General features: G+C 38.0%; 1 protein-coding gene across 9 annotated transcripts in view; it reads left to right on the forward strand.

The window, feature by feature from the left end:
- LOC129730989 (uncharacterized) overlaps positions 1–16,416 on the forward strand; it is a 260,098-nt gene that overhangs the window by 55,100 nt on the left and 188,582 nt on the right. For all 9 annotated transcript variants that reach the window (XM_055690660.1, XM_055690661.1, XM_055690662.1 and 6 more), the window contains exons 2-3: positions 9,190–9,475; positions 9,538–9,739. In XM_055690660.1, coding sequence (XP_055546635.1) covers positions 9,220–9,475; positions 9,538–9,739 — 458 coding nt within the window. In that variant the 5' untranslated portion in view covers positions 9,190–9,219. The remainder of the gene's footprint in view (positions 1–9,189; positions 9,476–9,537; positions 9,740–16,416) is intronic.

A 16,416-nucleotide genomic window follows, 5' to 3' on the forward strand; every position in this document is an offset into this window, starting at 1 on the left:
GCAATTCCATTATTTTTAATGAACAGAAACCATATCTATATTGTGTAATGTGCTTCAAGAACTATTTTTAAGTTAAGTAATTTCACAACCGAACGTCGAAAGCCGCCGTTCAACCGTGAAGCTCTCGTTTACTTGCTTCACAGCTCGACTTGTCGCAAACCATATGTCTTCAGGTTCAATTGTACCGGTTGACAGTAATTAATACCGGTCAAGCCTCCGTTCACCGGCTTCACATGTACTTGACCGCCAATAGGGTACAATGTGCAACAGTCAACCTACGTAAACGAAAAAGAATTCATAGCTCAAATTAGAGCCAACTCCCATGCCCTGGCGTAACATTGGTGGTAGCTCAGGCACAGGCAAACATTAACTTTTTGCGCACTGATAGCGTAACCGAGCGCCAGGCATAGTTTTTGTTTACCCATATCCCACACTTTGTAAGTCATACACAGCAAAATATGCTAGAGCTATTGACTCTCGCTAGTGACCCCGGCGATCTGTACGTAACACCCCGACTGGTGACCGGCCGGTTTTAAAAATTGCGTTCAACGAGAAACTGCATTCTTTTCGAAAAGAAAAACAAAAGAAAAAAAAAACACTCGATTGTGGGTGACTTTGTGCTCGTTAGAGACTGACACTGACATTTGACTTCGATTGGGGTTTCGGTTGCGCAATGGTGTTTTTGCTCGTTGTTTTGAACCCAAGTGCGCTTGAAGTGGTTCCAGCAAGCGTCGGGTACAAGACGTGATGACAGCGACAGCGGCGCGACAACGCCCCCTCCTTGTATTGCGTCGATCGTAAAGACGCGTGACACATGACGATCACCGCACAAACGTGATAATTTCTAACAGAAGTTTCTATTTTCGTTTTGTGGATGTTTTTCCTCCCCCTTGGTATGCGGCTATCCTTTTTGTTGGGTTGTGTTTACTAAGGGCAGTGACTGCATAAATGAACTTTCAGTGCATAACGGTCGATTCTACGAATTTATGAATAGGCTTGGTGAGGTGCTATATAAAGCGCTTAGAGTCGTAACTTCCATAAGGTCGTTTTAGTGTTTCAGACCTGATGCCAAGTTGTGTAGTGGTATAAAAATATAGCTACTCTATCAAGAAATCACATACTTAGAAAACTGGCTGTTCGAAGGAGTCATTCAACGTATAATCCAGTGTTTAAATAATAATACAAATAGCGCACTGTCAACATAAGCGTTAAAAATTTCAATTTCAATTCCCAGTAAACTGAGTAAAATAATCAATTAAAGTTCCTAATCGAGGAATACTATTTCAATCACCCCGAACCTTTTCTAAGCAGTTGCATCTGCAGGGGATTTTCTAGCAATGCTCTTTAACTATTCATATGTTATCTACTTCCCTACCTATCCTCTGGCTCAAATTCACCATTATTGCGTTTCCTAACCGCTACGTGCCTTGAGCTTATTCTAAATAGTGATATAGCTAACAACCTTTGCGTTAAACAAAACTGAAAAAAATGCCGATTTTTCATTCAAGCATCAATCATAGTAAACCATGAATCAGCAGAAAAAAAATTGCAGCTCTATCAATCAAACTCTAACCGTAATGGCCCAAACAGTGGAGCTACAGTCCCGTTCACTAGTCCTGAAGCTGCAGGTATTGACGCAACGGCAGCGGCTGAATGGTCAAGTCGAATTTTCCGACAAATCGCGATGTAGCCGTGGCAACGAGACTTATCTCACCCTTGATGTTAACGACTGGCAGGGCACTTCGTATTCTATGTTACTCACGAAGCAAGTGAGCTCCGAGGTTTAATACATTTCACATACCAAGTTCCCCAAGTTTGCTCCGGACTGGCCGTAAACGGGAAAATTTGTAGTACGAAGTGCCTGCCGGAAGTTGTGTCGTTCATCAAGGAACAGCATATGGGTGGTGTTTTGGCCGGATTTGGTGTCGGTCCACTACTCGAAGCGATCGTTGGACGAGATGGAGCGGCTGAATATCGATGTGGTACCCAAGTCAGCGAACTTGCTCAACGTGCTGCATTCCATTGAGAATTTCTGGGCAAATCTGAAGCGTAAGATCTACGTCAACGAATTTGTCGCGAAAACTGAGGAGGAATTGATAATTACATTGAATGATTGAACATGCCAACATGCATGCTTTAATCTGCCATGGCGAATGTTCCGGTTAACTACCGAGAGGCTGCTCGCTAGGGCGTAGAATTTTTCTGCAAGCAAGCTAACATAATTACTTCCCATGAGAAGTTTTTTAATCTCAATTATCTGTCCTAGTTTTTTTTTTATCACCACCCGAAAAAACTGCATTTTTGGAAATGTGAACTTTACATTATTCATTGTTTTTTCCTTAAGTGTTAAAAAGGGCGCATATAAAATTTTACGTATTTACTGAAAAATTAGCTGGCAAAATTTCCCTCAATAATTGACTGCGTAAAATCGGTCATTTAGTCTTAAATCAGTAATCTATATTAAAATGAACGTTAAGGTTTTGTTATCTCCGAAGAGTTAATAATAAAATACCGTCACTTTCAATGCTTAGAATTGAAAAATGTAATAAAAAGCATAACATTCACGCTTCATATTTTCTTGAACAAAACTCGAATTACGTACAGGAAACTAGTGCAAATTATGACAAGTTCTTTTATTGCGAGAAGTTGAGTTCTTTTTTTTGCGAAAATAGGAAAATGTTTTTTTCAACATGTTTCTTCACTGTGTTTTTATTGTAGGTTCAGTGTTGCAAATTTGAAGCTTGAAAATTATTTATTTCCTACCTGGAAATTTGTCGGAACACGTGAGCAGATACAAAGCGACATTTTTACATAAATAAATAAATTTTACTCCATCTAAAGGAGGCTTGAATCTTTATTTATCATTAAAAATAAAAACAAGTCTATCCAACACTAATAAAATAATTTTCTAGAATGTGGTGGCAATGAAAAGTTTCAAAATGGCGGGGTCTAATTACGGTCGATCTGGAATTCACCATCCTAGTGGCCATCAACTAGTAAACTGATTGGCTTGAGCAAAAGCAGGCTCTTATACAGCCTATATAGTGCATTCCCACTTTACTAGGATAGTATTCTGTCGACCGCGTTACGGAAAGCGAGTATAATTAAGGATTGAATATGCGTTCTAGTGTCGTATAGAAGCAGATATCAGAAGATGCCGTACTCAGCTACTCAACATTCCAAAAATTCAGTTCGGGCTGAGACATGGGAATGATGTTAAATTTTCAACCGCTTTTGTAAAGGCCTTTTTAACATTTTGAATCGAGTGTAATAAATGAAGGACAATCCGTTATTCAATTTAATATCGGACATGATGAGAATAAGGCATTTTTCTGTGAATATAGTGAAAGGTTGTTTTCGCACTAAATTGACGGCCGACAGATTTTGATTGTCAACATCATTGCTTGTGTGTTACCAGAATACGCCAGTTTTTCACTGGAAGAAGTACCAGTCAATGTACTGTACAAAGGCAGCTTTTTACTAAAGGAAGTTTTACTGCTTCTACCGCTGACGCTGTTATCACTACCACTGGCGCTGCTGCACTATAGGATTTCAGGCGGACAAAAATCGGAAAAGTGACTGTCGTTGATCTGTTTCTCTACATTTTTCATCGAAAGTAAACATTTCAACTAAGAAAAGTTCCAAATTTCCTGAGATATAAAGATGAAAAATGGTAAAAAAATGCACTTTTTTTGAGAAAAAGTAGAACCTAAAAAAATTTTTTTAAACATGATAACAGAACAACCATTAAGTGTATTATATTTTTGTAAACGTTATTGATTGGGCTTTCAGAAAAACGTGTGGTTTTGTGGTTTTATTGGTGAAAAAAAGAAAATAAAACGTAACAAAAAGAAGGAAATGAGAAAAAAGTCATTATTTTCAACTTTGTTTGTCGGCATCTTTTTACACCCAGGAGCTCCCGGGCTGGGTCCTTGTTTTTTTATGTTTCAAGTGTTTACTAACAATTTCTAGAGAGTTTAGCTGCGGCCACCTGCGACCAAGCGTTTAAAAATTTTTGATCCCTCTAGGAGATACACAAATTCAAACATATTGTCACCCTATTTTAAGACTGGACACCTTAAATAAAAATAAATTATTAAATAAAAAAATACGAGTCTAATTTTATTGGCTGGTGATCAATCTCTGCAATTTTGAGCGAACTGAAGCACTTGTGAAAATTTTTTTTTTGTTGTCTCAGAATATTCTACCAGATCTACGGAACGTCTTGACCCATACTCACCAAACTTGACATACATGTGCCTTACACATTAGAGGTATTCAAAAGTGTATGAGAAATGAGTTGGCAGCCTCTGAAAGGGAGGCTAGATTCCGAAAATGTCTATGTATAATTTCCGCTTTTCATACAAAAAAAATCCTCGCCACTATCAAAAATCATAATAAGTAAAAACATACCGAAAGTGTTCAAAAAATTATATAAATATTTTTGTCCGCTTGCTACTAAGCGAATCTGCCTTTCAACAATTTTTGGAAATAGATATACATTTGGGGCCATCCACATACCACGTGGACAGCTTTAAGGGGGGGGGGGGTTGGCTAATGTCCACGGTCCATACAATTTTTTTAGAATTTATATGGGCAGTTGTCCACGGAGGGGGAGGGAAGGGTCAAAATCGTTAAAAATCTGTCCACGTGGTATGTGGATAGCCCCTTTCCTATTTCCGCGTTTCGATTTTCATTTCACACCCCTATGTAGCCGAACTTTCTGAGAAACGTAGCTCTACTTCAAAACTGAAAAATACTCAGCAAAATCGTGACACACATAAAAAATGTGACTTCATTCGAATAGTACCGACTCTCGAACTGCCTAATTTTTGCAAAGTAAGTTTAAATTATGACCTTACTTTAGACAAAGACTGACTAATGAAGATTTTTTCTGAATTTATCTTTCTTGAAATGTAAATTCCTAAAATAGATCAGCACTCTAAGAATGAACAAAACTTCGATAACGTTCCAGTTTATAAGCTGTAAACAGTAAAAAAATCATTGTTTAATAGTTGTATAGTTTGTATTGAAAAGGAGAGTAGACAAAATTATAATAACGCTCATTTTGCGGTGGGGAGCGTAAGCGGTCTAAAAATATTGGAATTGATTGTGGCAGCTAGAAATTCAAAATAGATATACATAGAGTCAATAACTAGGAAAATATTGGAACTTGTTTGTTTGTTTATTTTACTTTTACTTTACTTGATAAATAACAAAAAACCGGGTTAAGTCTACAATATATTAGATTGGTTCAACCTACGCACAAACTTTCGGGATGGCTGGCCGAACTCAAACAAACCTTCAACACTCAAAAAAGTTCTGATTGCGGCGGTGACTGGCCCAGGGTATGGTGGAAGGTTTTCAGGATTACGTAATGCGAATCGAGTGATTTTTTTAGACACGTTCTATCCTCAGACACTAACAGTGAACAGTACAGAGCGCTTTCAGACAGTGAGGATCTTTGAAGTCTTAGCCAATTTTTATCATGAATCCCATTGTCCCAGCGTCGAGTGAAATACCAAGGACGCAAACACGGGCAAATCTTTTCAGCTCAAGTTCTTCAATGAGATATTTGACCTTGTTATAACCTTGCATTGTCCTATGCTAATCACTATGACACTAGTCAACAAACATATTTAGTAGAGCCTGTAGACGGCGTCAACGGACGGACTAACAAGCAAGACTCCAGTATCCAGTAGTCAGTAAGTATACGAACTTACAACCGATCTTCAATTGTAATATAGCATCATTAAAGGAAAACGCGAAAGTAAAGGCCCCAAGTGATGTTGGTAGGAGGAATGAGGTTTCGATAAGACTCCTTCCTCTTGACAAAATAAGTTCTTCTTATAATAAAACTGATCTCAGAAATACTTATCCTCTTCGAGAAATTGTAATTGACGACCACGGCTTAGCACGGAGAACAAGTGAAGAGTACAAAGCGCAAAGAATAACTATGATAACTATGATAATGACTGTTCAAATTTCTTGGAAACTTTTTGCCATATATCTTGATAACGAATGTATGTAGAAACTTAATCACTGAGTTTTTTGACGTCAAATTACTATAAAAACAATTCAACATTATTGGAATACAATTATTTGAGTTGTTTGTGAATCAAAAAAAGTGCTGAAAAATTTAACTTGTCTTTCATTTCTCCATCTTGGCCTTTTTGTTAAATAGTGTTTTATGAGAAGTTTCACAAAAAAACAATAAAATTCTTTAAATTTAGTTTATGCTAAAATTCCTGTTTGGGAAATTATTTTCAAGTTTATAAAATGTTTCCACCTTCCGAAAATATTCAATTTACTAAGCCGTAACACGTGTGTGAAATTAAAATTTTTCGATGGAATCTTTGCGTATTCACATCATTCGGATCCTGATACTCAAATGTTGAATGTACACAAACAAAATGTAATTGTCGAAAACCTCACATGCTTGCTTTTTAAACCTCACAATTGAAACTATAACTACTAGACGGTAATCATCTTTTTCCTCAATCAGAGGATCAGTTTGTTTTCGGAAACGTGCAACCTACATCCGTACTAAAATCCCATCTACCGACCGTAAAAAAGCAGCGAAATTAGTAATTACATCGTTCAGTTTCACTTTCATTGACCTTTCGAAAATGAATTTTTATTGTTTCAATGATCGCGTAACCGCACTAGCGGCGACGGAGGCGGTGGCGTATAGAGCGAAACCATATCAAATACCCACTGCGTGGGTATCGAATATTTTTCCCGTACCAAAACAATCCAAACAAAAGCCGAGGCGATTTGTACTTTCATTTTCACGCTTCTTGTTTTATTGTGTTTTGGTCGTCGATTGTTGTCGTCTTCCCCGTCCGCCGTGGGTGCGCATGCAGAGCCGCTGATTGAACTTGCGGGGTTGTAAATTAAGTGGCCGGAGATAAATCTGGATACTTTTACTTAACTCCTCCACGGCGAGGCACATGCATGCTAGAAGCCGTGAGAGAGGTGAAAGATGACGAAAAACCCCGTTGGTGACTCTGAATGCCTCACAGTGCAAATAGTTTTTAACGACGCGGACTCCCAGCGGAAACAAGGGATGCCCGCGCCGTTGACCCACCGCACCGGGGGACAATTAACCACCAACTTCGAGTAATGATGTGAAATCCCATCCGCTTGAAAAACACACGCGAATTTACAGCTAATTGCTGTCGAGGTAGTGCGGGTGACAGTTCGCTTCGCGAAACGAAATATTTCTCGTAAGAATTGCTTAAGTAATTCCGCTTTCGCTCAGGTGATTAAATTTTGCAACGCTTCAACGCTTCATAGTTGTCTGTTTGATAAAGCATATCAATAACATCAACTTAGTCAGATCATGCAATTTACGTCCAAACTCATCCCGGCTCTTCAAGGGCCTTTTTTTTCTCCGATCTGCGATAGCCACAACAAAACCGAATTCAAATTGCATCATAACCTTACTCAATTTCAATTGAACTTCGGAGCCTCGAAGGAACCGCTCGAATCGGAAAGCAGCGAGCGTAGCCGTGGTAATATTTGGTGATCAACCTCCGAATAACAAGTCCGATCAGTTTCTCCACTGCAATAGAGAGAAAAAAAAGTAATCGCGAACGCATCCAATTGAAAAAGACCTAGCCCAGACCGGTTCCTCGCGGTACCAAGGCATCACTGCTGCATCAGAAAGTACAGTTTCGAAATGCCACAGTGATTTGATCTTTTGCCACGTGCCGACCGCGCGGGCGGCCGCCATTCAGTTCTGCAAAAAATTTCCTTGGAATTTGAGGCGCGCTGCAGCGCTGCGAGTCGAACCTCTCTTATTATTTCGAGGTTTCGGCTCTTCATGTTTTTTGTTTTTGTTTTGTTCTTTGTGATGGTGATTCAAGTTTTGCACTTTTTCGGTAGTGACGATCCTCAAGACGTTCGCCAGCAACACCTTTTAACGTCTGGAATTGTTGGCCTGCCGCTAACCGTCAGTGTACAGTTAGGTGTGGCATCGGAACTGGAACTGTGGGAACATTGTTCGTAACATTTTCCACCGTAATTCATTTCGACTATTAAAGTTAGTTTTAATTTTACAGTTGGCATGAATAAAAAATAGATCTATGCAGTGTTTGGTATATTCTTGGTATTGTTATACTAATTTTATTCCGTGTGATCGATATTGGAACGAAACGTTAAGCCAGTGTTCTGGTATGTTCGGATAAAAAATTTTATTTGTCCTTATGTTTAAGTGATTCCAAATTCATCATTTAGTCCAGAAGAAAATTTGTAAATGATCTGGTTCGGTGCGCAATAAAATCTGATTCTGATCAAATTTCGAACCAAACGTCCCAAACTCTACCCGGTCCAATGTCGATCACTGCACTCGAATACCGTAAAACGTAGAAAACAGATAAATTTGGTTTTGTTTTTCCACCGTGTATCTTTTCGACATGTCAATCTTCGACAGTTGCCGTTCTCTTTTCTTGACTGACGATCGTTGACGTGTTAACGGCTATTTTTGTAACCACTGCATTCAGGATAGTCAAATTTCTGTTCCATATGCAGATGTTGTTCGCACTCTAGCAGCCCTCAAGAAGAAGACGTCCGAAGCGTCCAAAGTCCGTTCACTTAAACGTTTGCAGCCATTTTCGGACATAACAAAAATGGCAACACTAGGCACATAGAGCATGCGTCGCTCTATAAAAAGTGAATGTAAAATCAATTTCCTAATTGAAACAATTCATGTTAAAATTCCAACCATTACTTAATGATAAAGGGGAATCTCCAACTCACAGTAATTACCATCTTAGCAGCCAAATCGGGTACCCAGCAAAAGCCAAAACGGTAAAAAAACTATCATCCAAGCCCCATCCCATAGCGGCTTTGCAAATTTCACGAAACCGTTGAGTGAACCAAACCGTAAAACTGTGTCATCACTGGATTTCACCAAATGAATTGACGACACAGTCAGTGGAATCACAACAACTTCAGTCGCGCCTTGCTTCTACGGCTCGTACCGCCAAGATCATCTCGATGCCGAATGGCGGCGCGGACAATTTAGCCTGCCCCTCTCTCTCTCTCGAAAGCTGGTTGAATGTTTTTTGCCTTATATTCCGCCACACCTGCCTGGCTACGGGGCTGCCACAACAACTCTGCCTTAACTCTCTCTAATCATTACTAATGCAGTCTATAATTGTTCTTCTTGCATTCGTTTTCCAGTTGTAAAATGTAGCTGAACCGCTTGAGGCTATGGAGCAGAATATATTTGACGTTGCCGATGACATTTCATTCCCCTGGTTGCCGGCGTATGCCGAAGCGACCGAATCGAGCTCGCTCGCGGTCAGCTCGAGTCGGATGCTGGAAACCATCGTGGAGGAAACCTCGGACGACGATGATGGACGGGGACAGGCGTCCTTGGAGCAGCAGGGCTGGTCCCAGTTTGATCAAGTGTGGAGCTCAGCCGACTCGGATACTGGGTCGGTAATACGCGTTGATACACCCTCAGGTAAACGAACACCATCCTTTAAGGGGCGGTCATCGTAAATTTCTGTACTCTCCCTTTTTTAGACCAAGACACAATGTCCGAACGTGACTTCATCTGTCCACCCAAGCGTAGGAAGCAAGACAACGGGTATGATGGAGCGGATTTTGTCAATGGAGTCAGTGAGCTTGCCACAAATGGCTACGGTACTTATCGCAAGATGCGAATTTACGACCCGGAGGGACAAGATGTTAACGAGTATTTTATGAGGCGACCCAATGAGCAAAGGTAAGTGACGTACGCAGTGTTAAAGGGTGGAATTCAAGCGCGCACTTAGACTGGTTGCCGATCACGGTTGCATCTTGCAGACAAATACTATCAGTACAGTCATAAAATCTTAAATTTAATTTATTTTGATATATTTTAATTTACACATCATTTTTACATTTACACCGAAAATCACTCACTTCAAATTAATCTATTCTATTGAGTAAATTATCATAATAATCGTTGATCTGGTACCACTGCTTATGAAGCGTTAGGCATTTATGCATCTAAAGCTCGCTAGATGCGTTGCGTGCTAGTGTCTCACAGAGGGCAGCGTGATACAAGTGTTTTGCACTTTCGCGAGCAGGTATAAAAGATTGTATGTAGCGTATGGGTATCTTATTTCACATTGCTTTATTTAGAACCAGAGTAGGCAGTGTGACTTTGCACTCGTATTCAAGTGAGTTTTAAAACTTGCTTGCACATTTATTTTCGGTTCGCACGTAAACCCTACTAACAGTGCATTACACTTGAGTTAGATTTGAATTTGAATCCTGCATAACAACAATTGCATAAAAATCGAATTGCGATGAAATTCGCGCCGCGTCTGCTGCAACAGTTTGTTGCATTTTCCTTTGAAAGCATAAATTCGATCTGAAAACAAAACTCATCGCATCACATCATCGCCTGCATCGTTGGATACATCGTGCACTGCACGCATTTAAACTCAATCGATCAGAGTGTGCGGTGCAAAAAAACTCAAACTATCGAGAGGAAGCAGATTCAAGTTGGATTCAAATCTGGAAAAGTGTTACTCAGTTCAACTTTGCACGAGTTCATGCCATCACTGTTTAGAACATGAGTAGAATATTGGAACACTTTGATTTTTTAAAATGCAGCCAGTCTGAATCTACTTTTCTTGTTTAACTGTTTATGTATCTACTTCTTTTTTTTCAATTAGAATGTTCTTTGCAAAATGTATAAAAATGATTGTAAATAATTAAAAAGTGTATGATGAAAAACAATGAGAATAAATTAAATTTATTTTGGAAATACCAAACGTTGAACGTTGGCTTGCACGATAGGTTATTAATAACGATGGGCAATATATTTCCAAACATAAACAATTTACATTAAGGTATTAATTTGAATTTCATGATGTACCGTTCATGAGTTATGAATGATGTCCGAGCTAGGCTTGCGTGCTGCTGCGTCTCGCCGCCACTGGGCATATTTTTGCACACCGATTTTTCGGACAAAATGGTGCTTACCATGTACACCCAGAGACTCCAACTTAGACCCAAATAACAAACGACTTATCAATTAATGTATCGATGTGAATGTGATTATAAGCTAAACCGCTCATCAGTTATATCGGCATATTTCCCTGCTATTTCTACCATTGGAAGTAACCAAAAATTCAATGCCTTGAGAAATAAATTTTGAGTTCTCTGCAAACATTTTCCCCTTAAATCGTTCGGAATTACCGAATTGGTTGTAAAGCATGCTCAGCATTTTGGAACAGTTATAACCTAAAAAAAAATTTCCACATGGTGGCAGAAAGTTACATAAAAAATCAAATTATGCTTTAACATTTTTTTTCAAATTTAGAACCAGAAAATTTTTTTAACCAACTTTATCTTTGTTTTTTATTTGTTTTTGTTTCAAAACATGATTTTGTATAGTATCCACTCATGTTTGTTGATTTATTTTTGGTGTATAAACATTCGTGTATTTTTTTTCGGAATCTTTTTTTTTAAAGTCCAGTCTGCATTCAAAACATGTCTGATTCGGCAGTTGCTGACCCTTCGCAGACTCTCTTCATTCTTTACGCTATTTCTCTAACATCTCTGCATTCATTCAATTATGAATAATCGTGAGTTTCGAACGTTTTTTTCACTCAACATTTATTTTCAAATTTTTGAGTAGTGATCGATAGATAGATTTTTTTATGATTTCCGCTTAATAGTATTCTGTTAGTCTCAGGTTGATATTTTTACTATTAAATATCTTATTGTTGGTGGTCTGATGATTTTCTTGAAAAAAATTGTAATATTAATCGCTGACTGACTGTTTGCCGTAGGGATGACAGTCCATATGAACTGGTTCATAGAAAAGAGCGAAAGAACGAACGGCTCACGAAAAAGAACCATGGTTCTTTGAGCGCACCAGAACTGATGGGTTCGCGCGAACCCGAAGTTTACCGAGGAACCACGAACTGTCAACGCTCGTGAATCATTGTAAACCATGAGCCGTTCATATGAGTCGGTTCCGAACGGTGAGTGAGCGGTTCAGAGCCGCTCTTGCAAAAGAGCCTTTTCGCCCACCCCTAGTTTGCCGCCGTGTTGAAAATTCTTCATTTTTTTTGTTTGGCATAACATTATAGAGCAATCATCGCTGGAACCAGGCCATTAGGTTTGAAATTTTGTAAAATTGTGCAAAATTGCCAGATGAAAAAATCAAAATAATAATAATAATGACATTTTAGTTTTATCAAATTTGTAGAACCAAGGGGTATTATTTTTAATAAAATAAAAAAAAAACAGCAATTTTGCAGCTACATTTCTGAAAATTATTATAGAACCTACTACAAATATCGCTTCATTTAAAGAACAATGATAGGGTTTTCATTTTAAAGTGATCAAAATTGTTGCCGCCACTTTGGATTTGGTCACCATCTTGGATAATATCAGAAAAATGCGTTTCAAACCTTGTTAGTAAGTATCCATTTTCAATCTAAGAAAAGCATTGGAAAGCTGAGCAAAAAGCATGCCATGTCATGAATTTTGACAACTTTTTTCACAACTAAATTTTTGCTGGGTTGAAAGTTTTCAATTTACCGAAAATGCTGTAAAAAGACTCAAAAAAGTGTAATAAAAAACGGTCTAACTTCATCCTTTTTGGGAAAATTAATCACTCCAACTGGAAACAATCTTAAAAACTCGCGAAATGACACCGCAGCACCTTGCATACTTTTCATCGATTAGCTCTACAGCAGTCTCTTATGTTACGGACAAAATATGCGCAACTTTTTGTTTAAAACCCACTCACCTACAACAGAAAAAAATATCATTTTTAGAAAATTAGAATTCCGACAGTTAAAAGCTTATCGTATCTCGACTTAGAGTCAAAATCGCCGGTGTTAGAGAGCTCAAATAAAAGGATTTCCGATACTCATTGTTCAAGCAGGCTGTATGTAGATAAGCCTAAACAGATTATTAAGCTAGATTGTTGGAAATTTTGCAAAGGCACAGATATTCCAATCATTAAAGATATATTTAAGAGCTATAAATCGTTGTCGAAAATAGAACAGTTTTAAATTACTAGATGCTGGTACTTAACCATCAGAATTAGGATAGACGCACGTAAATATTTTTATGATTGCAGTATAACAATGCCAGGTATTCGAGACGAAATCAGTATAACAACATCTAGAAGATGTGAAAACAGACAGAAACGTTTGCTTTCAGGATCTGTGAACGTACTTATAGCTAATTTCGAAAAGAATAGTTTCCGAATATCAAGATTAGATTTTAAATTCTTGCGTAACTTCAACAACCAGAGTTCGTACTTATCGGAAGTTCAGGTACGCATAGAGTATGTGTATTATGTGTACATTTAATGTACGAGAACATTGACCTTTACTTACGTACAGTAAAAGCATTACCAATGCTACCTTCCTTTTAATGCTACTTAATTCATAAAAACTCTCTCTCCCTAATGTTATTTTTTTGTAGGATATTAAGAATTGCTGCTTTTCTCCATTGAAGTAATCAAGTCGAAAATTTGGTAGAGATCAAAAATCATTATCAACTAGTGCAAACGAATTGTCAATGTGAAGAGTAGGTAGACAGTTTTAGTCGCTCATTCAAACAATCCCTAACTCATTCCTGTATCACTAAGGTAAATTAACATAGGCAAATTAAAACTTTTCAACACCATAATGTATTCTAATTTGAAAATCCATTGGTACAAAAAGTATACATCTTCGATCTTGAATCGGATCTTAATCCAAATAAAGCCATTGTGTATGCAGATATTGCTAAAAACTATAAGGTGATAATTTGAAATGTCATTCAATCTCACTATTTTGCAAAGCAAATGATCCCAAATCATTTGTTTGCAATCTACTACAATGACGAAAATGTGTCACATCACAAGACATTGATCCTGTTTAAGATCACAGTTTTATTTAAGTGTGGTCGCAAGAAAATTCATTTGGGACCAAATAACCAAATCCTGGAGAAAGTGATCAAGATTCAATCAGAAGTAACCCGTCCATGTGGCGGGTGCGGTGCAGGTTAGCTTGACTGACTGCACATATCAATGGTAACTACTCCGTGATTGAGCGGAATCAGTAAAATTGCACGGTAAATCAACTGAATGGAGCTGAGAATGACCGACCATTCTCATTGTACAAGTTTTAGTGGCTCAATACTTTTTGAAGGATTGGCGCCGGCCACGTCCTTGCAATCAGGTGAGAAGAATGAAGAGATGTTAGCACGGCCCTCGTTGTTTGTAGACCATGTTAACCTCTGCATCTTCACAAAGGCCACAGGACGAAAATTTTGGGTAGTAGGGAAGGTAGACATGCTGTTGTGACCAGGTACGCGTGTGCTTGGTGTGGTTTATAAAATACACAAATTTCACTTTGTAGTTTTTATTTAAGAGAACGACGGTATAATGTTAGATTAAAACTATCAGGGTGGCCAGCGGATTTTCAATTTCAAAATCCCGGTTTTTTCCGGTTTTCCCGGTTAATAATTATTGTTTTTCCCGGTTTTCAAAACGTGAGGATTAATAGGTTCAACGACATTTATTCACTGAAAAATTACAGTTTTGTTAGACTTAAAATTTTATTCAGTGTAGGTGTGTCTCCCATTGTCAGTGGCAAGACCTCTGGAAGTCTGAAAACTTACCCCGAAGGTTTCTTCACTGCAGCGAACGTGTAATTATCAGATGAGTGAAGGGTAATAGAAAATTAAAATGTAATATTGTCAAAAAAATATTTTGAAAATATTATTCAAGCCTATTAGTAGAAGGATATCAAATAACGAAACATATAAAAAAAAGTTCCCATTAATTTCTACTATTTACTTTTAAAGGCAATAATAAATTTACACGTCGGTAGACACGAATTTCGAATTACTGAAGAAGACTATATCTCATAATTCAAAATACGTATCTGCGGACGAGTTTATTTAATATTTACTGTTGAAGATAATAGTAGAACTCAATGGAAACCTATAATTTTTTCGATTTTTTTAGAAGACAACTTATAGGAAAAGGTATATAGAATTTTTACCTTAATTTATTTTGCCAAATCTTTAATCTGTACCCCACCAGCCACGCTTATTGATTCATATACAGTTCTTGGTGCCACTAGACTATCTTCCAACAAGTTTTCCACAAGGCATTTATTGTTAATAGAGAAACCTCCTTCAAGCGCCGCATTGCCATGCGATAAAATTAAGTTTTTTTTCATGTAAGATTTGAGATTTGGAAATATTTACCGCAGCTTGACATAACATTCCATCAAAAGATATCTAAGCGCGCATCTACCCGCCATGCAGCCAACGGCGGCCTAAACGATGGGGTTTCGGAAAGAGCATCAAATTCTTTTCTTTTTTTGTCAGCAGCAAATCCAGTAATATGGTTCCTTTGAACAAAAGAATCTAGACAATATTCCAGTCGCTTTTTTGAAACATCCATTGAGCTCAAAACAACACTGGGACTGAGGCATGAAACATATCTTGTCAGTGTATACGACAATGGTGGACGATTTAACATGTTTTTGAGAAATCCTATGTAATAAGAACGACATGCAGAACGAAAAACCAGAAGATCTTTCTCTGGAACTTTTCCTCGAAATAATGAAATCGTTTTTCATCGCTGCTTTAGCACCAAATCCAATATCTACTTTTTCCGCAGGTAACAAATTATCATCCGTTAGTGAAATTTCAATAAGCGATTTTGCTTTCACGTTCAGACATTCTGTTTTCAAACATTTGTGCATCACATTTTCATACAGAAGCGGTGCCATTGGTTTATCAGATTGGAAAGTGATCAAGAATGGTTCAATAGCAGATGCTGCTTGAATAAAAAAATTCAACTTTACCTCGAACAAACGATCGTTTGAAGCGTTTGCCAACACAGAAAAATGCTTTGATTTGTGAACCGCTGGAAAACTTCGTTTGAAATTCGTTTTCGACTCTTTCACATGTTTCTCCTGTTAAGTTTGTACAGCTTTTATGTATCTACGTAAACCGGGAAGCATTTTCAAGGCGCGTTCAGCAACGCCACGGTTTTCTACCCACCGCACGCCACAGTACTTTAGGGGGAAAATGTGTGTCTTTGCTACCGCTGTATATTCTGCTCGGCGCAATGGAATGTCTTAAAAAAAAAGTAAAGGGAGTTTAAAAAGTCTTGTATATTCCAATTAGTATCTTTCATTCCAGATTTAAACGAGTTGTGCACAACGTGCAGGCCACAGCTTCCAAGGTTTAATTTTTTTTTTGAGTTTTGCTGCTGAATATCAGCCGAAAGATCATTGAACAATTTCCAATTTACGTGCGGGTCGTCCATGCACAACTGTGTAATTTTCAACAGTATAGACGGCTCAGTTTTAAAACAATTTTTCAGAGCGTGTCCACCTGATTAGACTCTATTCCAGAATCGAACGCAAACGTCCATCTGCT

Source organism: Wyeomyia smithii, chromosome 3, assembly GCF_029784165.1.
Source record: "Wyeomyia smithii strain HCP4-BCI-WySm-NY-G18 chromosome 3, ASM2978416v1, whole genome shotgun sequence".
Classification (NCBI taxonomy): Eukaryota; Metazoa; Arthropoda; class Insecta; order Diptera; family Culicidae; genus Wyeomyia; species Wyeomyia smithii.